At 44.7% G+C, this 24209-nt stretch overlaps 2 protein-coding genes across 14 annotated transcripts in view; one reads left to right on the top strand and one right to left on the bottom strand.

The window, feature by feature from the left end:
- The first annotated feature begins 409 nt into the window (after window positions 1–409).
- Window positions 410–7768, top strand: PDCD5 (programmed cell death 5). 2 transcript variants are annotated; one of them, XM_083453214.1, is made up of 6 exons: window positions 410–1357; window positions 2816–2856; window positions 3685–3746; window positions 4494–4585; window positions 5397–5468; window positions 6156–7768. In XM_083453214.1, exons 1-6 carry the CDS (start codon window positions 1292–1294, stop codon window positions 6195–6197), a joined length of 375 nt encoding a protein of 124 aa, XP_083309340.1. In that variant the 5' UTR covers window positions 410–1291; the 3' UTR covers window positions 6198–7768. The 2 variants fall into 2 exon arrangements, with proteins under 2 accessions (XP_083309340.1, XP_083309341.1); XM_083453215.1 differs by lacking the exon at window positions 6156–7768 and adding an exon at window positions 5523–5548 and having other exon boundaries at window positions 1205–1357; window positions 5397–5490.
- A 526-nt stretch (window positions 7769–8294) lies between these two features.
- The window catches only part of ANKRD27 (ankyrin repeat domain 27), a 70645-nt gene continuing 54730 nt past the window's right edge, over window positions 8295–24209 (bottom strand). For all 12 annotated transcript variants that reach the window (XM_083453205.1, XM_083453208.1, XM_083453207.1 and 9 more), the window contains 8 exons: window positions 19709–19834; window positions 18366–18563; window positions 17535–17654; window positions 15405–15566; window positions 14442–14541; window positions 12367–12448; window positions 10578–10650; window positions 8295–9789 (listed from right to left, as the gene is read on the bottom strand). In XM_083453205.1, coding sequence (XP_083309331.1) covers window positions 9529–9789; window positions 10578–10650; window positions 12367–12448; window positions 14442–14541; window positions 15405–15566; window positions 17535–17654; window positions 18366–18563; window positions 19709–19834 — 1122 coding nt within the window. In that variant the 3' untranslated portion in view covers window positions 8295–9528. The remainder of the gene's footprint in view (window positions 9790–10577; window positions 10651–12366; window positions 12449–14441; window positions 14542–15404; window positions 15567–17534; window positions 17655–18365; window positions 18564–19708; window positions 19835–24209) is intronic.

The raw sequence follows: 24209 nt of genomic DNA, 5'->3' as shown, positions 1-24209 counted from the left end.
TAAGGGCTTAACTACACATGGTGGGTGGGTGTGGGTGTGGGTGTGTTTGCACAGCTCCAAAAAAAGAGGAAGTTTGTTAATAAAAAGGAGAGCTAATAATAAGACACAAATTTGTGTAAAACTTACATATGTTTATACATTTTCTCGACATCCCCCCCGCTGTTGCAGCTCAAGCTCTCGGGATTTCCCTCCTTCCTTCACTGGAGGTTTTTAAGCAAGAGGTTGTATGCCCATCTGCCAGGGATTATTGAGCTGGTGGTTCCTGCAGGGGGTTAGACTAAATGACCCTTAGGGGTCCCACCTAACTCTTCGATTCTATGATTTTACGACATGTATATGTCAGTTTGCATTTCTTTGTACAGAAAGTATTGATCTGATGTGTAGGGGTCTTTCCTATTCTAATTAATTCAAGAGGGTTCTGGAAGGTGCTGTGTGTAAAAGAAACAAGCAGAGGGTTCGTGATGTTTGGGTTATACTTTCAGAGAAGCTGAGTACAGCTGGCTTAAACTGGTTCTCTTATCTCTTTCTGTCAAGGTCATGCTGATAATAATAGGCCAGGAGGCGCCTGGGTTTCACTTTTCTCTCTGTCTTTCTTTCCTTTTGGTGTGGTGTTCTATACATAGTATGCTTAGTTGTTAAGGTTTAGACTTATAATAAGTTACTATAAGTTAAAGTCAAGTCTGCTGCACCTGGATTTCTTATGGACAGTGCCAATCCTGAATGTATTAGATTTGTGACCATTCTTCTCCTTCTTTGGTGATCACTCGTAAGCCTTCAGTAGCAGTAAAGCTCTGCTGGATGAAATATTAATTGCCTATGGTCTGTTTTGGGGGGATCCTGCAACGTGTTTAAGTTTTTATTCTGCTAACTACACGTCGGAGTTCTGCTCTGGATCAATATTGAGCAGAATTTCATGACACTATTGGCAGAGCTATATCTTATTGGACTCAGTGGGCGCTTGCGGTAACTTCTGAGTAGGCTCTGTAAGCAAGCAGGCTTACACCAATACTCTCTCTTAAGCTCAGTTGGTAGAGCGCGAGACCCTTACTCTGAGAGTCGTGGGCGAAAGATTCCTCAAGAAAACCCTCGTGGTCTGATTCTATTGATGACTCTTGCTTTGGTCTGTTCGGCGCTCGGCTTCCGCTGCCTGTGCTATAATTCCTCCTCTCGGTGCGTGATTGCGTTGGCCTCGCCTGCTCTTGCGCCGGCGCACTGAGGCGAACGGGAGAGATTGAAGAGCCAAGCGGCCCCGCCCACGTCGCGCGTCACCGACGTCTCGTCGTCTCTAGCCATGGCGGACGAGGATTTGGAGGCGCTGCGCAAGCAGAGGATGGCCGAGCTGCAAGCCAAGCACGGGGTGAGCGGAGCAGAGGGCGCCGGGCCTGGACCGGCCCCTCACACGCGGGCGGGCGGGCGCCGCCTTCGGCGCTTCGCCCAGTCTCCTGGCCCACAGGCGAGGCCCCTCTGGCTGGCCGGCCAGGGGAAGGGCGGGCCTGGGCCTTCGGTTTTAATTGCATGGCGCTAGTCCTCACTGCGGGCTCAGGGCCACATCAGGCGTGGGAGGCAAGGCGGGAGGGGCGCAGAGACCACCCTGGGAGAAGTCAGAGAAAGAGATCCGTGTTTTGTGTATTACGCACGTCTGTATATACACACACACGTGTTGGGGTTATTTCTAATGCTACATACCTACTCACTAAGGAAACCCATTGAGTTCAATGGGGCTTGACGCCCACGAAAGTGTATATACAGGGGTGGCAACATATCTCTTATTTTCAGGGTTTCCATTTCTTTCTTTTTTTTCAGCAAAAAAACCCAAAGCAGCTTACATCCAATATTAACACAAACATCTCTCTTTTAAAAAAATGAATGAAGTTAACCATTTGAAAGAGAGAAAACAAGGACTGGTGGTGCTGTCTGGGAAAGTTTGGGTTTTTTGGGTTTACCCTATGTGGGCTTTTATGCATGATTGTTGTCAACCCTAAGTCTCTCCCCCCCCCCCCCCGCAAACATCTTTACATATCCATGTAACAACCCTGGGAGAGGTAGGTTAGGCCCAAGGTGGCCCAGCTAGTGTCATAGATTTGAACCTGTGTCTCCATGGTTGTATTCTGACATTGGTTATGCCACTCTGGCTCTGAGTGGGAGGGAGCAGGGGTTCTGTGATTCTGCCACTGTCTGGAAATAGGGCTCAGTGATTGTCAGTCCCAGCACCAAATGCAGCTCTTGGAAGGTTCTTAAATGACTTTGCTCCACTGCCCCACACCCAGTTACCAACCTGGAGAAGGGGCTTGTGTAGAAAGCACTTTTCAGTCATCCACCAAGGTGAGCCTGTCAAATCTAGCCATTGACTAGGAATCTAGAGCCAGCCTTTGCAAAAAGCATTACTGGTACACAACATCTTTTTTGTCAGCTCAGCTGTTCTTATATGCCCATTTGTGGCATCAAAGGAAAAAAAGAAAACTTCTGTGAAGTTTTCTTGCCTGGTGACCTACAGGCAATTCTTACCACAGTTTGCAGGCATGTATTAAGTAACTTGTCCATCTGTGGGGCTGAAGAATAGCTACTTTGCCATTTTGATTGGTAGATTCTATATTACCTGAAGGTTGCGTACCTCAACACCCTCAAAAGTTGACTCTCGTCTTTTAGAATCTAGTGCCTTCTCCCTACCTGGGAGCAGTAATAGCTGTGCATTTATGAGTTTTTCTGTATGAAAACAGTCCTGGCCTTATGTGTGTACTTTAGCGTTTGTTTGTTTGTACTTCTTCAGTAGTGCTATGCTTTACTACTAAACTGGTTCTTATTTCTAACATTTCAGGATCCTTCCAGTGACATCGCACAGCAAGAAGCAAAACAGAGGTAACAGAGGGGATGAAAACAAAAGCCACCTTTTTGGTAGACTGATATCCCTTTATTACGTTGTGCACAGTAGTGGGGAGAAGGCACCCCTTCACATCTTAGGGGTGTTTTTTTGCTAGTATGATTGTATCCTGTAATCAGTATTACCACATGACTGGAAGCATGTTGTGAGATACATCTACTGGGAGTCATCCAGATTCATGTATCTGCAGGTGTGATGGTGGGATAAAATTAACTTTTAATATAATAATAAAAATAAATTTATAGGAAAAATGAAGGTGAAACAAATAAACAGCAACAGAGGTATGGGCTGCCATGTTTGCATTTATTACTAAATTAAGTGTGATTTAGAGGCAGAAACAGAAGAGACACAGAAAATTGCTACCAGTACAGTTTCCCCCCTTTTTGTCATTCTCCTTAAATAAGGTTGCTATCCTTTTTGTCTTTATTAAAACTTTACAATGCACATACACTTCTAAATGGGTGTGTAATCTTCCTGCATCAAGAGCCCACTGTTAAACGAGTGAGTTTAACCTTGTAGGGGTTTGGTGCTGAGCCATGAATAACTTGTGATCTGCCTCTGAACTGAATGTGTTTCAAGTTTCCATAGTTGGATTCTCTTTCCCAGATAATAAATGAATTTGTGCTCAAATTCCACAGTAAATTCCATAAGGATAGTAGTTTAAATGATTTAAATATAACAGAGTACTAGCAACGTCTAAATATGAAACTTCCGGTTGTACAAAATGGTCGGTGTGTTTTACTTTCTTGCAATGCACTGCACATCTTCTGAAGCTGTAATTTATCTGCATAATTTTTATATTACAGGGAATCAGAAATGAGGAATAACATTTTGGCTCAGCTTTTGGATCAGGCAGCTCGTGCCAGATGTAAGCATCCATGACGTATTCTGACCAACTTCTAAAACCTTTCTCTGAGTCCATCTTACTTAGATTGCACATACTTAACTTTACTAAAGGAAAATAATACAGTGTTTTGGGTCTAGGGCTAGGCACACTTATGTAGGAAGTAGGTTTCAATTCTCACTACATTTGCTTTTTCTGTTCTAAGGAGAATGCAGAGGAGGCACCACTGGATACTACTTTCTGAACTTATTGTTGATATATAGTTAATTATTCTAGAATGGTCATTAGTGAGGACTGCTGATTTAAAAGCTGCTTCTGCAGAATACTGTAGTGGTATTCCTAAATGTATTGGTGAGTGCTAAGCTAGGACTATGGACTGGAGTTGACCTCAAGAGGATGGTTGACTGTTCCCCTTTGCACATATCTGTAGCTCTTGTCAGATGCTCCTGGACGCTGAAGCACTGCAGTCTGAAGGCATTACTCTGGACTTTTCCCCCAATCTAAAAGTTGAGTGGAATGGAACAATCAGAAAGCAGGGGGGAAAATGTAAAGATGCTAATAAGCCATGTTTGAACAAAGCAGTATACCGAGTTCCTTAAAATACAGTTTTCCTTTTTCATAAGACCAGGCATAGATCAGTAATCCATCTTAAAATAACAGTTCAAGGCCTTTTCCCTTTTGCAGTACTGTGAATAATAAGTCTTGCCTGACTTTAGTAATCTGGTGGTTTTTAAAAAAAATAAATGCAAAATATCTGTTTTCCTTTTTCAGTAAGTAATTTAGCGCTTGTGAAACCAGAAAAGGCAAAAGCGGTGGAGAATTACCTTATACAGATGGGCAGGTTTGGACAGTTAGGTGGGAAGGTAAGTGGAATCTCTGTCATGACTTCTTGATGAATCAAATATAGGAAATAACTTTCATGAAATGCAGATTTAGAAATAAATGTTCAAAGGCAGGCAGGCTTTGTGCATCACACAAAGCCATGGTTTCGATTTAATCAGTTTACTGAACGCACCATGAATCGCCTCACAGACTAGCAAAAAAGCTGCCACTTGCTTCTCTGACATTTGGCTTGTTTTCCACCTGTTCCTGCTTTGTGTCTTTGTTGCCCGACAAAATGATGGTCAAGCAAGGGTTTGGCTATCATGCTAAACCACAGTGATAACAAGCCGTGGTTAGGAAGGCTACAAACAACCATTGCTTCACCTTGTGGTTTGTTAGTAGAAAGCAAACACTGGTTATTCTGCTGGACTGAGTTTGTTGTTGCCTGAAAACAGAATGCCAAATTAGATGGATCTCTGTCTCACTGGGCAAGATAATTCTTACACATCCTGCAAAACATTGATTTATAAGCTTTTATAGGATAATCCTCTAGCCTCTTCACACTTGTTTCCAAATAGCTTTTTTTAGTCTTACATAAAAAGTCAATGAATCATTTTATGTGACATGGGGGGGGGGGTAGCAGATTACCTGTTAATGATGCTGTGGTGGTGGTCTTTGCTGTTTGGTTTTGTCCTTCCACTGTCATGATGCTCTGGATGAAAGTGTTACTGTGTAATGTTTAAGTTGCTTGAATAGGGTGTGTCCTTCTGCCCCCAGAGGGAGGCGAGGAGGAAATGCGCCATTCCCACCAAATGAGTATCTGCTACGTGAGATTGTTTTTTTACGTCCTAGGTAACTGAACAAGGGTTGATAGAAATACTTGAAAAAGTGAGTCAGCAAACTGACAAGAAAACAACAGTAAAGGTAAGGCATCTTAAAAACTGGAGCCTGTTCGCCAATGGTAGAGTGGTTGCAGGATCACAGCATAGCCAGTATTTTTTGTTAAAGGTTTACTACATCTGCATGCTTCTTCTTGTATGAAGCTGACAGCTTATACAGAGCCGAAAATCTGTATATGGCTACTGTTTAGTTTGGTGGGGTGGGAGTGGCCAGAAATGCAGCCTTGGACTCTTGGAAAGAGTAGGCAGGTGACTTCATCTCCGAGCTTAGTGCTATAGTGCTTCGCTCTAAGATGAGAGACAAAATATCCTCCAGTTTGTTCTTTAGAGCACACTTTAATCAGTCCAGGAGATAAAGCTGCTGGGGCCACTTCCTGCAGTTTGGTGGGAGGATGTAGCCTACAAGCTGGCCCCTATCCCTTGATGTAAAGACTATACTATTGTAATAGATTTGCTTACATGCATCTTGAAAATACATCTAGCAATGCAGCAAGGCAATGAGCAAAGACATGGGTATTGACTTTTAGGCTGGGCAGGTGCGAGATAGGCAGCTGGCAAAGAACCTGGGAGCTTCCTTGCTTCACGCAGCTCTCTGCTTGCTCTTGTTCTCATAACACAAACAGGGAATTCTTCTGGCTGGAGGAGAAGCAGCTCTTGTTGATTAAACTTGGCCTCCAAGTTATTTTCACCTACACTGTGTTTTCTCCCCTAGTTCAACAGAAGGAAAGTTTTGGATTCTGATGAGGAAGATTAATTGGTGAAATGCAAATCATCTGGCGTATGTCAAGGAAAGTGTGCTGTGCCTGGCAGAAGCATAGATGAAAAGTTTACACTTTTTTCCCCCTGTACACATTTTTTTTATATAAAGGGATTGTGTTCTGTATAATAAAATTAAGTGAAATTGTTTTCTTAGACAGTTTTTATAGCAGAGGCCTGAGTTGCGGTTCACTCCCTGACACTTGGACTTCATTTTTCCTTTGGACACTGCTATGCCACTGGCACCTGTGGGCAGCATGTTCGTCGTACTTCAGTGGCAACAGGATGCATAGTAACCCAGCAGGGAATGAGAAAAGCTGCGCTGCAAGCAGCCTGCTGGTTTTGTCAAAGTTAGTAGAGTTGCATGTGCAGGCTAAATAGTTCACAGGATACAAGATTTTGATTTGAATATGTAAGATTCAGTGTTTATACAGAGGCTGCTGTATAAACATGACATTCATGATCCTTTAACCACGGTTGAAGGATTTGGAACAGCCATGGAATTTCCCCATCCATGTGCAAGCTCCCCCTCCCCTTTCTCCCGAGGATGGTAACTAGAATTTGCTGTTAGGGTTTTTAAAGCCGTTTCAGCATCCTAACGGACAGCAAATCCCGGTTAGCGTGGTTTTGAAGCCTTGGTCTTCAGTTGGCATGTTGGGGCCGGATCTAAGGTAGATTGCAACAGGAGCACCACCACTGTACAGATAGGTTAGAAAATTAAGAAACTGGTCCCAATACATGTGTTGGTCCCCAAATGTTGAAAACTACTGGTTTAAATGTTAAAGGATCATGATGTAATGTGTGAGTTACATGTCATGTCCGCTTGGGTACTGGAACACTTGCAGTTTCACTGAACCAAAGCCAGAGGGGTTGGTTGTTGATCAGAATATAGTTCCATGAGACAGTATCTTGCTGGATGATCTGTTGCATTGAAAATTAGATAAATCTTGGTTGGCACTCTATGAAGCCTGAAATAACGTGTGCTTGGGAAATATTTCTCTCAAGAGATGTCTTTCCCCACCGCCTGCCATACATTTGCTAATAGCATGAGTGATTGAGAGTGATGCAACCAAAGTCAGGATCTTTAAAGCCCTTTTCATTTCAACAGAAATGAGACTTAAGCATGTGCTTAAATCTTTCGTATTAAAATTATTTAAAGGTTTAACAGCAGCTGGATTCTTCCTTAAATATCGTTGCAACACAGAACTGTGTAGACCAGGTGGTGAACCTTTGGCTCACCAGATGTCTCCAAACTGCAATTCCTGTCATCTCGCAGGCTAAAGGTTGGTAGCAGAGAAAACATATTTGTTCTTATCCAAACCGCCTCCTTTTCTCAGACAGTTATTGAAACAGCTGCCTAATTCCCCTGGCCATCATGGTGCCATTGTGACTTCAGGTTGTGCCTTTTTGTTGAATGCAAAATGAAATGGTTTTTGTATGTCTACTGTACCAACATCCCATGTAAGGCAGACTGTAAAAGGAGGAGGGGTTTGACCCTCTTCTTCACTGTGGAAGTGGAACATATATAATAAGAGCTTTGAAACATATTAAAATCTTTCCATAAAGAAACTTGAGTTGTAGAGAGCAATTATTTGTCCATTGTAATTGTATTAAAGACACTATAATTAGTGCACATTGACACTGGTGCACTAATTGTTTACAGCTGTGGCTGTTCAAGTTGTAGCCGGTAATGAATTTTGAGTGGCCAAATCCCTCTTTGGGATAAAGCAGGGAAGACACCATTTCACGTGTGTCTCTGGGTGCTATAAAGCATTAGGCACTGATTTTTGAAAAAACCAATGCATGTTGCTCCCTACCCCCTCTACAATGCTCATATCAAACTTGATGATTTTTCACAATTATATACAAGGGAACTTGTTTACAGTGGAGGCTTAGGATGACCCAGAATGCATTGCTTTTCTCCTGCTTCCAGACTCCACAGTAGCACCCACACCTTCATGCAACTAGATCTGTGTTGCTAAAACTGGAACATGAGCAACAGGCTATAAAGTTTTCAGAAAATGCTTTATGGCAGCAGCTCCCATCAACCAGCAAGCTGCAATTTCATGACTTACCATAAATAAAGAGTCCCACATTAAGAGCATAGATTAGTTAATTTTACTATTTCTTTCTCTCTCCCATCATTTGGCACAAGTCAAAGGCATGTAAGAAAACTAGGTGAACTCAATTACTTAGTAGAAAAATATACTTTTCCTTGTCCTTCAGGAGCCCACTAGCATTTTACCTTTTTATATACCTTGCACTAACATTCTGAACAGAGAAATATTAAACAATAAAAACCCAATGTATTGTTTACAAATATTACATAAAAACAGAATTGGAATTGACAAAAGTTATTGTGCTGTTCAAGTGATAATTCAACCCCTCTTAAAAATAAAAATAAAGAATGGAATGTTTACCAAAATTGACGCTCCATTACTAAAAGTGCCCCCATCTATCAATCTGGAAGTGTCTTTTCAAGTAAGGTCAACTAAGCAGCTCTTCCAAGACCCGGTGGATACAGATGTACTCTCTAGCTAGACTCATTGCATTTAGTGGAATCGTATTATTGTGCCATGCATATTTGCTATTTTAAATTAAATAGGGTAAGGTTGTAGTCTCAATGCAAGTATTTGAGAATATGTTCACTAATGTGGGCTGCTACATAAAATAAAATGATTCAAAATCCATGTCCTGCTCTCCATAAGAAGGTGTACCCTTTGTTTATAAAACGGTGACTATAACCTCCCTCACTTCCAACTACCCATATATGGCCCATGTTTCAATAAAATAAATGAGAACCAAAGGATCTGTGCAATCTTGTCCTTTGTGTCAAACTATGCTGCCGGTGTGTGTAATTCCTTTCAACAATTGGTGTAAACTAGTAGTGCAAAAATGGAAAGAAACCGCTGTCTTTTCAAACTATAATTATGTAGGCCTTGGAAGTCCCATAGGTATTCTGTTCCAAACTTACACCCATTACAGTTATATCTGATTTCAAGACTTCAAGTACAGACTAATGTGTCTCACAGTTTTTGATATCTCCATATACATCTCAGTTGTGTGTGTGTGTTTAAAATGGATCACACCTGTTGGGTTTTGTGGATCCAACTGCAAATAAACAGCCCTTCTGTCTCCAACTGCAAACTGTGTTGGTTGAGGGAGGAGAGGTTCCTCTTCCTGCCAGTCTTCACATTGTGGTTTTGAATGCCTTGATCCTAAGGATTCTTTGATTCTTGAAGGGAGTGGAACTGATGCCAATTGGGGTTGTTGCTGCTGCTGTTGTTTTTGGTTACAAACTTGCTTCCTTGCCAGTATTTTCGAAAGCATCAATCATCAGAGCAGCCTTCCAGTGAAGAAACAGGGGGATCTCTGGATAAATTGTGGATGTCATCTGCATCTGAAAGGGCCACATTAACCGTGTGTCTCCGATGCATTAGTTTACTTCTAAGAGGCGCTGCTGCCACATCAGACTCGACTTCATCCAGTGTGGGCTCCCCTCTGCTGCCGGAGTCAGGGATCTGCATCCCACTTTGTTTTAAAGGATCCACGGGCTTTAGCTTGCTCTTATCAAAGCTCTTAATAGCTAACTTGAGAATCAAAACAAAAAAGAGCACGTTAAGATGTTTTATTTTTATCTGGCTGATAAATCTAAAGCAAATACTATTAAAAGTTTCTCCTACTAATCAGCTGCTACCCTCCTGTAACTTCAGCCCAGTGAGTCAAGTCTGGCTTTCTGGGGCAGCAAAAAACAACTCTTTGCTTTCCTCTTTGTGAAAGCCTTTGAGGGATTTAAAAAGTGCTGTCCTGCCTAAACCCCCCCCCCCCAAACCCCTGCCTCCAGTAACTTTAACCAATGTCTTTATTTTTTTCTCATCCCTGGCCATCCTAATTGTCTTTTTCTGAACCAATTCATCTACTGGACCTCTCCACTAGATAACTAAAAATATAGGGGAGAAGGAATGGATCATTCAAGTAAGAGGCACTCCATATTGAGGAAGGGGCTATGGCTGGCACACCTTAATTATGGCCTGCCCTTCCTCCCAAGGAGGTCACAGTGGGAGACATCGGGATTCTCCCATTTTTATCTTCATAACATTCCAGGTGAGTGTGTGTGACTGTTGAGTAAGCTTACAACCAACTCCGTAGCAAGTTGGGGTCTGAAATCGGGTCTCCCCAGCCATTGACTCTCGTCTATTATGATGCATATCCAGCACATTTGTAGAACTAACACCCTAAGAATCTCAGCCACCACTTATTTCAGTTTGCAATTTTTGTAAACCGCTTTGAGGGTTTTTTCTACAACCAAGCAGTATATACATTTTATGAAAGCAAAAAATAAAAAAGCAAGCCCTTCATTTCAAACCTGTCTTCCTACCTGGTGCAGTAATTCATCATTAAAGTTAGGGACACTTTTATCTCTCGTTATAGTTTTCCGCAGGTCTTTTGACCTAAAGACACAAACAAACAAGGTTAAAAGAAACTTGGTTACATTTCAGTACAAGTCGCTCAGTACTGCAGTGTATCTCTGCCAGCCACCAGGTGGCGGTATTTCAGTAACAAAACCTGCTCCATTGCCTTTGCTGAAAATTCTTAATATTTGACCTTCCTGGGGTATAAATGTCATGAGTTGTCCTTTGGAGTCTAAGCGTACAAAGGTCAGAAGACAAGTCATTTCAATTTACCCTTAGGAGCATCAGCTACTTTTCCAGCAGTCTAAATTAGGGACAGCCAGCTTGTGTATTGGATTCTTGATTCTCCAGCCACTAATTGAGACGTCACAGAGTGTTGTACAACCTGACCTCTTTGCAGGTGCTCAGGCTCTTTAAACAAAGTCAGCCCTACCTAAGCAGTGGAGGTGTCACTGTGACACACTTGGACATGGCTAGGACATCGTGAGTTGGATTCAAAAGTGCCCTTCCATTTGGGGTCCAACAGACACTCCTTTGAACTGATGTGGAGGGAGGCAATTTTGGCAATTTCCCTACATGCTCCATCTCTTCAGAGGGACGGTGAACTTTTCTAAATAGAACTGGAGGAGTGGCAGAGAGAAATCTGCAAAAATCACTCTTTGATCCATTTACAGGGGCCTCCACAGGATCAAAGCTCCCCATGTTCACAGAATGTCAGCTTTCCGTGGGGCACCTTTGGATGTGGCCCTATTTATTGAAAAACATGTCTGTCTCCCTTTCTATATTTTAGGATTCACTAACCAGGTGGCATATGCAAAGGCTGGAACCAAAAGAGAAGCACAAGGGCTTTTCAGCCATCCTCTCTGCTGCAGCTCCCTGTGCAGTCTCCGAAAGCTGCCTCAAGTAGTAGAGACCTGACCGAGCTGAATTCTGTTAAGTGCCAAATGGTGCGTCAGAAGGAGAATCTATGGTTGCCAGCATTGGAATAAGCCAATGTAACTGAACCAACTTCAAACCCTGGTTTGTTCTGATGCTAGTAACCATAGGTTTTTTTTCCCAGTTTGGGCAAAAGATGAAACAATAGTTAATTGAAGACCTCCTGGTGTGTTGGCTCATACAGTGGTACCTTGGGTTAAGAAGTTAATTCGTTCTGGAGGTCCGTTCTTAAGCTGAAACTGTTCTTAACCTGAAGCACCACTTTTAGCTAATGGGGCCTCCCACTGCCGCCACACTGCCACTGTGCGATTTCTGTTCTCATCCTGAAGCAAAGTTCTTACCCCGAGGTACTATTTCTGGGTTAGCGGAGTCTGTAACCTGAAGCATCTGTAACCCAAGGTACCACTGTACTATGGAAGGGCTAAACGAAAGGGCAAAAAGCTTGTCCCAGCTCCTGGTCAAATGAAGACCTCAAACTCAGGTTACGGTTTCTATCAAAATATGGAATGTTTAGATCGGCACGACATAGGCAAGCCCTGTTCAAATGCACAGCAGGTGCTACACGTGTCTGCACAAGCAAATGCACTGATCCACCAATGACACTCCCCCTGCAACCGCTTTATGAAGGAAAGTGGGGAAAGTGGTGGGCACAGCAAGCCCAGTGAGCTTCATGGCCGCCTAGTTTGACACTAACCACCACACCAGATTGGGTTGGAAGACATCCTGCAGCTCCAGCCCAATTGAAGACTGCATGCAGTGTTATCTGATCCTTTGGCAGTACTGGCAGGCAGCACTCGGAAGGCAGTTTTTGAAGCTTACTTGTTAAAGCGGTTGATTGACTGGACCAGCTGAAGGCGCCTGGCGACGAGATCGTCTGCTATCTCGGGAGATTTAAAACTGACTGCAGGTTTAAGTAACAAAAACCATTAAATTGGCATACTTCTTTAGCAATCAAGTCCACACAATCCTGAATTAAGAATGAATGAAAGCCACCTTCAGCTAACTTTTAAAAGCCACCGAAGCTGTAGAGATGCCTGAGCAGCTTGGCATCATTGCTACAGCGGGTCGAGAATCCTAAGATCCGCTCTGTGGCTGAACTCAGGCATCAGGAAGAATGAGGCGGGAATGAATCAGAAGAATGGACTGCACCACTTCAGGTGTTGGGAGGGGAGATCAAACCTTCCTCCCTTATATGCAAGGAAGTTTGAATACGTGTTTAATAAAGGTATTCTCACCTGCACGTCCATTCTGCCAGTGCAGGTGATTTGACCTCCTCATTCTGCTGCCTGCAGAACATGAAAATCGCCCCAAACCTAGAAACTGGTTTTGTTCAACATGGCACCCTGTCTAGCATATGCTGTGTTCCATACATTCACATGGCCATCTGCAAAACATACAGGCTGAGCAGAAGGCCATGAAGCAACCCGTGTGGCCCCCGCATCACCACCCAGCCCACTCCCAAGCCTTTCAAAAATCCATTCTTATGGTGAGGTCTCCTAGAATAAACTTCATGCGGATCAACTCCTTAGTGCTGGCGGCAGAAAACGGCAGGTGCAAAAATATCCCTGTGGGGATTGAATTACATTAGCAAGAATACTGGGCTGTTGTCAATCATTTCCACTTAGGGCAGGAAACAATCATCTTGGAGTAAACTGGGTGGGGCTATAAAAGGAAAGGCAGAGCCTTGTCCATCCCAGGTAACAACACCGGATCAGGGCTGGCTCCTGTTCTTTTTTAAAAAGAAAGCTTAGAATTATTTAAGCTGCCAGTGACATCTCTGCTTACACAACAGGAAAACAAAGGTATTTAGCTCTCCTGGGACCGATCTGACCCCAGGTGTTGACACAAAGTGCATTAGGTAACATCTACCTGCATTAGGCAGGGATCAGGCACCTGCTCTGCATCTCTAATAAGGAGGGTCAGGTGATGGGAAAGCTCTCCGGTTGAGACCCTAGGGAAGTGATGACAAAACTTGGCTCTCCAGCTGTTTTGGGACTACAGTTCCCATCATCCCTGACCACTGGTCCTGTAGCTAGGGGTGATGGGAGTTGTAGTCCAAAAACAACTGGAGGGCCAAGTTTGGCCATCACTGCCCTAGGGAGCTGCTGGCAGCCTCAGTGGACAATGGGGAATAGCTAGACCTGGCACATTCCTAGGTTCTTGCCCAAAAAAACTGAGCAGAGTAGCCACAGCAGCCCTTTTGCCAGCACTGGGGAAAGGACATAGCCCAGTGGTAGAGTACATTCTTTGCATTAGAACGTCCCAGATTCAATCCTAGTGTATTCAGTTACAAGGATCTGAAGTAGTGGGTGATGCCTTTTTCTACCGGAGACCCTGGAGCTAAATGGACCAATGGTCTGACTTGGTATAAGGCAGCTTCCTACATTCTGTTTTTGTTTTTTTAAATTTTGTGAACCTTAAGTCCCAAGTTGGGCTGCGGTCTTTGCATTACCAAAGCTAAGGAGTTTGCCTGTATGTGCTAAGCCTACTGCAATGCAAAAAAGAAGGAAAAAAGCCACAGGGCTAGTCCACAGGACGTGGGGTGGTTTTTCTAGCCACCTGGCAAGTTTTAAACGTCTTTGCAGGCTTATCAGTGTTGCCATTTGAAGAAAGAAAAACAAGAAGCAAGCCTTTCAAGCTGCTCTCTCCACACCAGCTAGTGGAACAGAGGTTTGTCCCCCATCATCACAGCTCCCTTTTTTAACCAGATTTTGGAAAAAGCTCTTCAGAAAAGAACACATATATCAAGGCAACTAGAGAAGGCAGAGACCCCTTCCATCTGGCACAGCAGCAAATGAGCTTCCCTGCCCTGCTCAGCCCGCCAGCCCTCCGCCTGCTTAGTAAGGTCAGTCCCCAGTGTGATTCATTTCTGCTAGTCAAAATGCCACACTCACTTTTTTTCCTGCTCTTCCCAGCCATGTGAGATCTGCAGTCAGTCTTTCTTCCCTCTTCTGAGGTTACTACAGTCCTCAGCAGCTCAAGGATACCCGATTTCTTTAAATTAGGTGGGACAAAAAGAGGAGGTAGTTTCTCATTTAAAAAATACTTTATTTTATTTTATTGCTGTATATTATATGAAGCTGCCCAACAGCACTGTTGTTTTGGTGGCTTGCAGCAAAAAAAATACAATTAACATATAATAAAATAACATATTTCTAGCATAAGAACTTCCAGCACAACGAATGAAAATGCCACTTAACAGTGGTTCAGAACACTGTAAAAACAAGTTTTTAAAGGGCTGGGGTGTATAATAAAGAAGCAGGTACATTTTCCGAGCATCATGACCGTTCTGGATTCTTGGAATATTTTAGTACAGTCAAACAATGGATGGACGATGGACAATATCTGACCAATCATTGATCAGCAAGCTAGTCCTACCAATTACCACACTCCTACTTTTGTTGTCTATGTCAGGGGGTCCCAAACTCCCACCCGCCCCCACCCATGGAGCACTTGAAAAATGTTGAGGGTCTTGCCAGACCTCTTCATATATTTTTTTGCCCATTGTAGCAATTGGAATGCACTGTGCTAGATGCTGTATGTTTTTTTAATTGTGTTTTTACTGCTTTTTATTTCTTACATTTTCTTGTATTGCAATTTGGATTCCATAGAACTCAAAGGGCAAGTGTCCTTCGCAGACACTCTCAAATCCACCTGACTAAAGCTGTGGTCCACAAACCAGCGTCCGGGAGCCCCTGATCTATGTCGCTTGAGAATTATAGCTTCAGGCTAAAGCTGGAGCCAATCACCCCCCATTGAAATCTCTGGCTGATAATGCATCAGTCCAGATGGAGGCTGGTAGGCTTACTGTACTTGTGGGCTAGCAAGTTCCTCCTGTGGACAAATGGGCCACTTACAGGCTCAGCGTAGTCACGGGGCGTGCACTGTCTGTTGTTCTGAGCATGTGCTGATGCGCCGTGCTGCAGCAGGAGCCGCACCAAAGGCTCATAGCTCCCGATCACAGCTTTATGGAGAGGTGTGTTGCCTTGGTTGTTGTACAGGTTAACCGAGGCCCCGTTCTGAAGGGAAAGAAAGGATGGGAAAGGGCATTCAAGCGATGATACTGAAAGGAGGTCACATGGAAACGGCAAGTTCTCATACTTCTTTCAGTATCTCAAAATGGTACCGATGAGGAAGTTGCATCAACTTTTACTATGTTATCTGTTGGGGGTCTGTGGCAGAGGATCTTTCCTGTCTCCCATCTGATCCTCTTAAACTTTAGATGGCAGGGATTGAACCTGCATGAAACGTATCTGCTCTGTCATTACATGACAGTCCCCCTCTCAAATTCTTCCTTTGTCTTATTTACATCCCACTTTTCATCCAAGAAGCTGAAGGTGACATACATCTCCCTCCCGCCCCCATTTTATCCTCACATCAACCCTGTGAGGTTGGCTCAGAGTAAGGTCCACCCGTGAGCTTCATGGGTTAAATGTGATATTTGAATCTAGGTCTCAAGTCAGTCCACAATGGCTCTTCCAATATGGAAATATGCATTTTAATGTAACAAATTGACAAGGACAGATCTACTCTCTCATTTCATGCTCTCAACAGAAAGGCAATGATTAAGCAATCAATTCATCTCACTGTGCTTTCCATTGAAAAGTAGCAGCCTGGTTCAGACAAAATGGGAAACCACTGAGTTTACCATTATGTCAATGAACCTGCAGGAGCCGTGAACTTGCCTTCTTCCTTTTCTTCCTCTTTGCTGCCACAAGGAGGAGACCGGCAGCTTTCATTTCTGCTATTAAATAAACCACAGTTCTGAACTGTGGCTTGTTTCAAACGGGAGGCCAACGCTTCATTGTAGCTGCAATTGCAGGGGGGCAGAGTTCTTCACACAACAGGAAACCACGGTTTCCCATTATGCCTGAACCAGACCAGCGAGCTGAATCTAAAGATGCCCTTCCAGATACAGAAGAAATGTGAAACTACATCCAAATGTGCTATTGCACAACAGGATGCCTGGGGAGTGCTATGTAATCCAGCTGCTTCTGCACTAAGTGCACCCATGCACAGCTCTTGCAGAAGCATTTGCATAGCTGCACAATAATCTGTTTTCCTTCCGCTCTGAATCCCAGCCTACTATGCTCACATGATAAGGTGAGTTCATCTGCAGTAGCTGATCTGTAACTGACATTTAATATAACTAAGGGCAAGTTTATACAAATGAATGCCAGCATGAAGCTTAGATTTCCCCCACATTTCTCTTATGGAAGGGATGGAGAAGCTGTGGTCCTCCAGGCAACTGTGAACTCCCTTTCCCATCAACCCTAGTCGACCTGGTCACTCAATGATGATGGGGAGGGACGGAGCTTCCCCAATCATACTTTAGGGCAGTGGTTTTCAACCAGTGTGCCATGGGCAACACTGGCCTCTTTCCTTCCCTCCCTCCTCTGATGCCCTCTTGTGTCTCTGCTTCCCAAAGGCTTGAACAGATGTTTGTTGCAGCAGCTCTGGCTACAAGCTCCGCAGGTGAATGGTGCCTCTGGGGCTGGCCAGGGGGTGCTTTCCAGGCCACTGTGGGGCAGTGTGAAGAGGCACTTCTCTTTGGCGGGGGGTGGGGGGCAGCTCAGAGACCAGGAGTGGCAGCTGCAGCCACCCAGAGGCTTCCCAAGGAGAGGGGAGGAGGCTGAGGGAACACTCCACAAAGGAAGGTGTTTGAAAAAGGGTGAGAGGCTGCCAGCTCTGCGGGCAAAGGGTGATATAACTGGGCTCCTGAGCCCTACAGGGGTGCTGCAGAAAGAGGTTAGTTGGTCAAGGGAGCCATGGACCCAAAAAGGTTGAAAACCTCTGCTTTAAACCCATCCTTTAAAATGTACTCTCAAAATGCTGAGATTAAGAGCAGAGTATGATGAAAAGTCCTCTGCTGTTTGGAATGTTGCCAGATCTGCCACCTCATGATGACTGAATATGAAAAATAAACACCACAGTCAAAAGAAAGAAAGAAAGAAAGGAAAATATGAAAATACCCAAAGGTCCCTTACCTCTAACAAAAAGGCCGCTATCTCTAGATAGCCATTCAAGCAGGCATAAATTAAAGGAGTGTTTCCATAAATGTCCTTTTTATTTTGTTTAGCTTTATACTCTATCAGGCACTTTACCACCTGTGGAAAAAAGGAAAGAAGTGTTACCATGGCAGCTTTGAACAGTTTCAACACATGCAAAAACCAGAAGTAGAAGGGTTCAAGTCCCCTGCATTTTCTCAATCTTTCTTTCTTCAGACGAAACCAACTCACATTAATGCTTTGTAAAGCACAGGCGCAAGCAAGATTATTATCGGCATAGTGAGTGCAGTTGCTCATCTTGTGCCTGGCCCCATCCAAAGGGAGCTATCATGGACTTGGGCAAATCCCAAGGTGTGCAAAAGTGGAAACAAAATTGGGTGGGTGGAAGAGCCTTGCTGGATCAGGCCAAAGGGCACCCCTTTGTTTTCATGGTGGTCGACCAGATGTCTCTAATGGGAAGCCCGCAGGCAAAACCCAAGCAAAAGAGTGCTCTTCCCTCCTGAGGTTTCCAGCAACTGGTATTCAGCAGCTTTTACTGCCTCCAACAGTGGAGGTCTGCTGTGGAATATCCTGCCAGCACAGATTCAGCAGGCACCTTGTCTGCAAGCTTTAAAATGCCTGCTGAAAACTCTTCTATTTCGCCAGGCAAAATATACAAGCAATTGAGTATGCATCCCCTGCAATGGTCTTCTTTTCATGAGTTTACTGTATGTTTTTGTATTGTTGTAAGCCGCTATGATATATTTTAATGATACAGCGGTATATAAATAAGTAAGGTCGAAGAGGAGACTTCCCTGCTGCAACCCTTACCTGAAAGTGCCCGTTCTGGCTGGCGAGGTGGAGAGGTGTTGCCTGGTGAGCATCCTTTGCCTCCAGGTTGGCTCCGTGCTTCAGTAAGAGGGAGACCAAGTCCGCATGTCCATGGAGCGAGGCCACGTGCAGCGGCGTCAGGCCCTCTTGGTTTGCGATGTTCACTCCGAGGCCGTTGGAGGGAACTCGGAAGAGATTCTATCGGGAGGAAGAAAGGGAAATTCCATCAGAGACTTCTCAGCTGACAAGCAAGCAAACATCCCACGGCAGCCACCGCCTGGAATTCAGCGCTGCCTTGGAAACTTCAGAGTGCTATTTGTGTGCTGAGATGATGCAAATGTATTGGTGCAAACTCACCATTATTATGAACAGTGATTTATTAAGTAGCAGTAGTAGCATTAAGTGCCTTAAACTACTATGCACATTTAAAAAACAGACAAACCCAAACTAGACAGGGCTTGCCCATAGGTTTACAATCTAAAACATCACAACCATTGCTGTATGATTTTCATAGCTTAGTTGGCAGAACATGAGACTCTTAATCTCAGGGGCATGGGTTTGAGTCCCACATTGGGCAAAAAGATTCCTGCACTGCAGGGGGTTGGACTAGATGACCCCTGGGGTCCCTTCCAATTCTACAGTTCTCTGATTCCATTTGGTTAGCAAGGGAGAAAGCAGCAGCTGGGAAATCGAGAGCAGAGGCCTTGTTACTTGTTTACTCTCCCACAGGCAAAGACTCCTGGAAGAGGAGTGCAATGCCAAGACAGGGAAATTGTCCACAGGGAGAGGAAGCAGTGGCAAAGCAAGCCGATTGGGTGCCTGGGGCACTGTGCATGCCCTGTGCCCAGGGGCATTGCCAGGCGCCCGTGGGGCGGGGCAAGCCAGAGCAGGACACTCTGCTGGGCCTCCAAGGAGCCTGCCTGCCTCTTCCCACTCAGCTGCCCTACAACTGAGGGGGAGGCAGCGGGCGGACCATTTGGGCAGTGTGGAGCCTGCACGCGCTCAAGCCATCGCGTCACTCCCAGGTGAGTGCCGCCTGGCATTTTGTCACCCCCCTCGGTGGTGACACCTGGGGCAGCCCGCCCCCACCGCCCCCCCCTTCCTCCGCCCCTGAGAGGAAGGTGAGTTGAGGACAAAGTGCAAAGTTTTCTCCCCCTCCCTGCCTCTTCCAGAGGAAAACAAGCTTCTCCTGAGCAGCTGCTCAATCCTTTCAGGAGCCTGATTACCCAGGAGAGCAGCTTCATCTCAGGAGGTCGTGAACTCTGATAAGGACAAGGGGCGGAGGATGTTTCAGAGCTGGGCAGAATGAATGACAGGTCTGGGCAGGAGGAAGACGGGCAGACCTTTTGCACAGGGCCACATCTGGAACACTGGCACAAGGGGTGGCAGAACTCCAGCTTCTCCACGCTGCTGCCGGCTTCTTCGGGTTCCTCTAGATCGTCTTCCGCCCATTCCAAAAGATAGCGCACCTGTTAAGAAACGAAGGCCGTTCTAGAGTCAGAATTGTAGGCCTTATTGTCACTAGGGTGGTTAGGGTGGCCAGTGTCCTACGTTACAGAGAACAGTGCTCTGTTAGAAAGGCTGACTGGTCAAACTCTGGTTTAAACATTTTTTAAAAACCCAGAGGAGGAGGAGCAGCCTGAGCAAGCAGACAGCTCAGCTGGCCGCAGTCTCCCTCACTATGGTAAGATGGATTGCATTTCTATTCAGAATTGTAGCAATTGTTTCTAAATCTGCGTTAATAACCTATAACTTAGCATGTGCACGTTTCATGCAAATTAGTGTCCCCCTTTTTTTAAAAAAGAATGTATTTATTTTCTTTTGGGAGAGGAACCCTTCGGGTGGTAAACCCGACCCTGAACTGAACTACATCTGATGACAGAGAGACGCTCACATGAACGCGGCCTCGTGAAAAATAATCACTACACAAAGAAAACTACCATGTCATAGAGACAACAAAGCTTGAGCCCTTTCTGCTTGAATATCTCATTTTCTATATGAAGTATTGTTGTTTTGCCTGCATGGAGGAATACTGAAATTATGGCACTCCCCCTGCCCCATAGGCAGCATTTTAATTCAAACATCAATATGCCGATTGTTCTGGAAATTGGCACTTACTGATTTTATTTCTCAGCGTATATTAAGCTCACCTTTCAAGGTGGGGGTGGGGAACCTGTGGCTCCCCAGATGTTGTTGGACTACAGCTCCCCTCAACACACAGCCCTTGCTTTAGGTTGCTCTAGCCCAGGCTTCCTCAAACTCGGCCCTGCAGATGTTGTTGGACTACAACTCCCATGATCCCTAGCTAGCAGGACCAGTGGTCGGGGATGATGGGAATTGTAGTCTCAAAACATCTGGAGGGCCGAGGTTGAGGAAGCCTGCCTAGCCCTTCTCAGGCATCTCGTATAGTACATTATAGACTGCACAGAAATTCACCAAAGAGATCTTGAAAGATATACAAAAACTAGTATCTTAGAAACATTTTCAAACAGGTCAGCATAAAACAGATCATTGTGTTTCCTAAACCAACAGCAATTAAAACCGGGTAAGAAAAAAGCAATCTGGAATAGGTAATTGATAGAGACTTGTGCAGAAGAGACCAGGTAGGCACAATCCAGTGGGAATAGCATAACTAGAGCTGGGGGGGCACCACTGAAAAGGCCCTGCCCTCTTGCTCCTTCCAGCCTACTTGACCTTACCGGTAGGCCTGTTATCACTTCAGTAGGACATCGTCCAAAGTCTCCTGTTACTTTCTCAGAAAGATAAGATAAATGAAATCTAACATTTCACTTCCCACAAGTCAACTGCAGACCAGTTTCCCAAGGAACCATGATGTAAATTAGAAATGACTTCCTCACACTTAATCGAGTCTTTGACGCTCACCTCAGCCCAAGGCCTCTCAAATCCTTTTAGCCAGGATTGCTGAAGATTAAATGGAGGGCTTTGGGCCAGAATATACCAAGGTGCTTCCTTGAACAGCCTTTATTCCACTTAAAACAAACAAAAACCCAACCTCAACCACAGTTGATTTTTAATCAAAGAGACAAGAACGCTGACTTTTCTCAAGAAAGAAAAGAGAATATGTTTGTCATTTCTTGTCTTTCTGCCATCAATTAATGCATATGTAGGCTTGGGCAAGTTGTCTTTGTGGGGGTGGAGGTGGGGCTTTGGGCAAGATAGTCTTGGTGGGGAGCCCTCTTTTGAGTCTGTCCTCCTCTTCCTCCTTACTGCCACTGCCTCCTCTTCTAGGTGGGAATCAACAGCCCAGGAACCAGGCACAGCCCTCCACTTGAGTTCCTACTTGTTTATTTATTTCTCACTTTGCTCTATCAATTGAGCATGGGGTGGGGCACACACCTGGACCCACCAGTGCTGGCATTCTTGAAGACACACCTGGAGATAAGCACCCCCTATGTCTCCTGACTTGAATCTTCTGCTTCAACTGATGTTATGGGGTTTTAATGGGCTCACTCATTATACGTTTTAATTAACAGGTGTTTTAATGTTCTTGATGAATTTATTTTACCATGTACTGTATTTTAATTATTACTATTTTTAATAAGCTGTTTTTATCCTTGTTATTTTGCTGCCAGCTTCCATTTGTTTGTGAACCACCCGTGTATTTTTTTTTCTTGAAACAAAAGGTGGTATATAAATTATTATTTTTAAAAAGTCATGTAAAACTATAAAATCAGCAGGTAACAGAGTCTAAGCAAGCAACAATGGACTGTAACCAGCCACCTCAAAACACCTGGGTAAACAGCTGTTCTTGTTGTTTAGTCATGTCCTACTCTTTGTGACCCCATGGACCAGAGCACGCCAGGCACTCCTGTCTTCCACTGCCTCCCGCAGTTTGGTCAAACTCATGCTGGTAGCTTCAAGAACACTGTCCAACCATCTCGTCCTCTGTCGTCCCCTTCTCCTTGTGCCCTCCATCTTTCCCAACATCAGGGTCTTTTCCAGGGAGTCTTCTCTTCTCATGAGGTGGCCAAAGTATTGGAGCCTCAGCTTCAGGATCTGTCCTTCCAGTGAGCACTCAGGACTGATTTCCTTAAGAATGGATAGGTTTGATCTTCTTGCAGTCCATGGGACTCTCAAGAGTCTCCTCCAACATCATAATTCAAAAGCATCAATTCTTCGGCGATCAGCCTTCTTTATGGTCCAGCTAGCCTTGGGTAAATCCATCACAGCAGACAGCCAAGGATTCCACTCCACTTTCCTCCAAAACAGATCCCAACTAAAGGAGCTAAACTGGACAATGCCATGAGGACGCAACAAAGAAGGTGAAGTAAGACCTTTCCACCTCCCCCACCACCACAGAGTAGGCACAGTGGGGTGCTTTCACTTCTGCTCAGCTGTGTTCACTGCAAAACATCAACTGTGTGCATTCCAGCAGTCTGATCTTCCCTACACCAGAAAGCATTACAGACCCTGCAGTGCTGGAAAGAGTATAGGGGCAATAACCCTTCCCATTCCATACTGAGACCAAGGCTCCAATAGGGAATGGCCAGCCCTGTCAGTCATTCACCCACCTCAAGAATTCAGGAATCCCTCAGATTATCCTGACAGGTCCCCCACCGGCCACCCCTCCTTCCCACAGGCAGAAACAAGACTGATCATCCCCACAAACTCCTTTCTTCAGCTGCACACATTTATCACCCAACCTTGAACAACAAGGAGTCTAGCTTGTGATTGGCAAATGTTACATGGGGGGGAAAAATACGAGGCATTACACTTACTTCTGTAAAACAAGAAAATCCTTAATAAAATATCAAGATGGGGGGAAAAACAAAAAAAGAGTCTAGCAGACCAATCATTAGCTTGCCACAGCTTCCCAAAACATTCCCTCCCGAAGTTTCAAATCAGTGCCTTACCAAAGTTTAATCATGCTGTCTCAAATGTATCTGTTTCCAATGACAATGGATTAAGGAAGGATTTTGGTCAAAAGGTTAAATGCATTTTAAAATAGGTGCACGTGTTAAGTATCCCATGGAGCTGCTGTAATCTGATCTCACCAAGTAACACACTCTGAATGCTTTCAGAGCAAGAAGGAGTGCATTAAAACATGCAATTAGAAGGATGCTTCTTGCTGTGGAACTTGATTCTACATAGCTTCTCACTCCCTAGAGATTATGATATATAGTAAAATATTATTCACCCTAAGGTCCCAAGGTGGGTTACAACATTAAAACACAATATTAAAAACTTTTTAAAACAACTTGCAATCACAGAAAAAAGGAGAGGTATATATTTCAGACCCACAAGTGTCAAAAGCCAGGGTAAAGAGGCATTTTTCTTTTTACCCCTGAATGGGGTAATTGTACCCCTGAAGGACCAGGTACGCAGCCTGGGAGTCATTTTGGACTCACAGCTGTCCATGGAGGCACAGGTCAATTCTGTGTCCAGGGCAGCTGTCTACCAGCTCCATCTGGTACGCAGGCTGAGACCCTACCTGCCTGCAGACTGTCTCGTCCGAGTGGTGCATGCTCTGGTTATCTCCCGCTTGGACTACTGCAATGCGCTCTACGTGGGGCTACCTTTGAAGGTGACTCAGAAACTGCAATTAATCCAGAATGCAGCAGCTAGACTGGTGACTAGGAGTGGCCGCTGAGACCATATAACACTGGTCCTGAAAGACCTACATTGGCTCCCAGTATGTTTCTGGGCACAATTCAAAGTGTTGGTGCTGACCTTTAAAGCCCTAAACGGCCTCGGTCCTGTATACCTGAAGGAGTGTCTCCACCCCCATCATTCTACCTGGACACTGAGGTCCAGCTCCGAGGGCCTTCTGGCGGTTCCCTCACTGCGAGAAGAGAAGTTACAGGGAACCAGGCAGAGGGCCTT

This window comes from Podarcis tiliguerta (genome assembly GCF_965153285.1).
Source record: "Podarcis tiliguerta genome assembly, chromosome: 8".
NCBI classification, from domain to species: domain Eukaryota; kingdom Metazoa; phylum Chordata; class Lepidosauria; order Squamata; family Lacertidae; genus Podarcis; species Podarcis tiliguerta.
The sequence above is the reverse complement of the archived record's forward strand: the minus strand, read 5'-3'. Positions and strand labels throughout refer to the sequence as shown.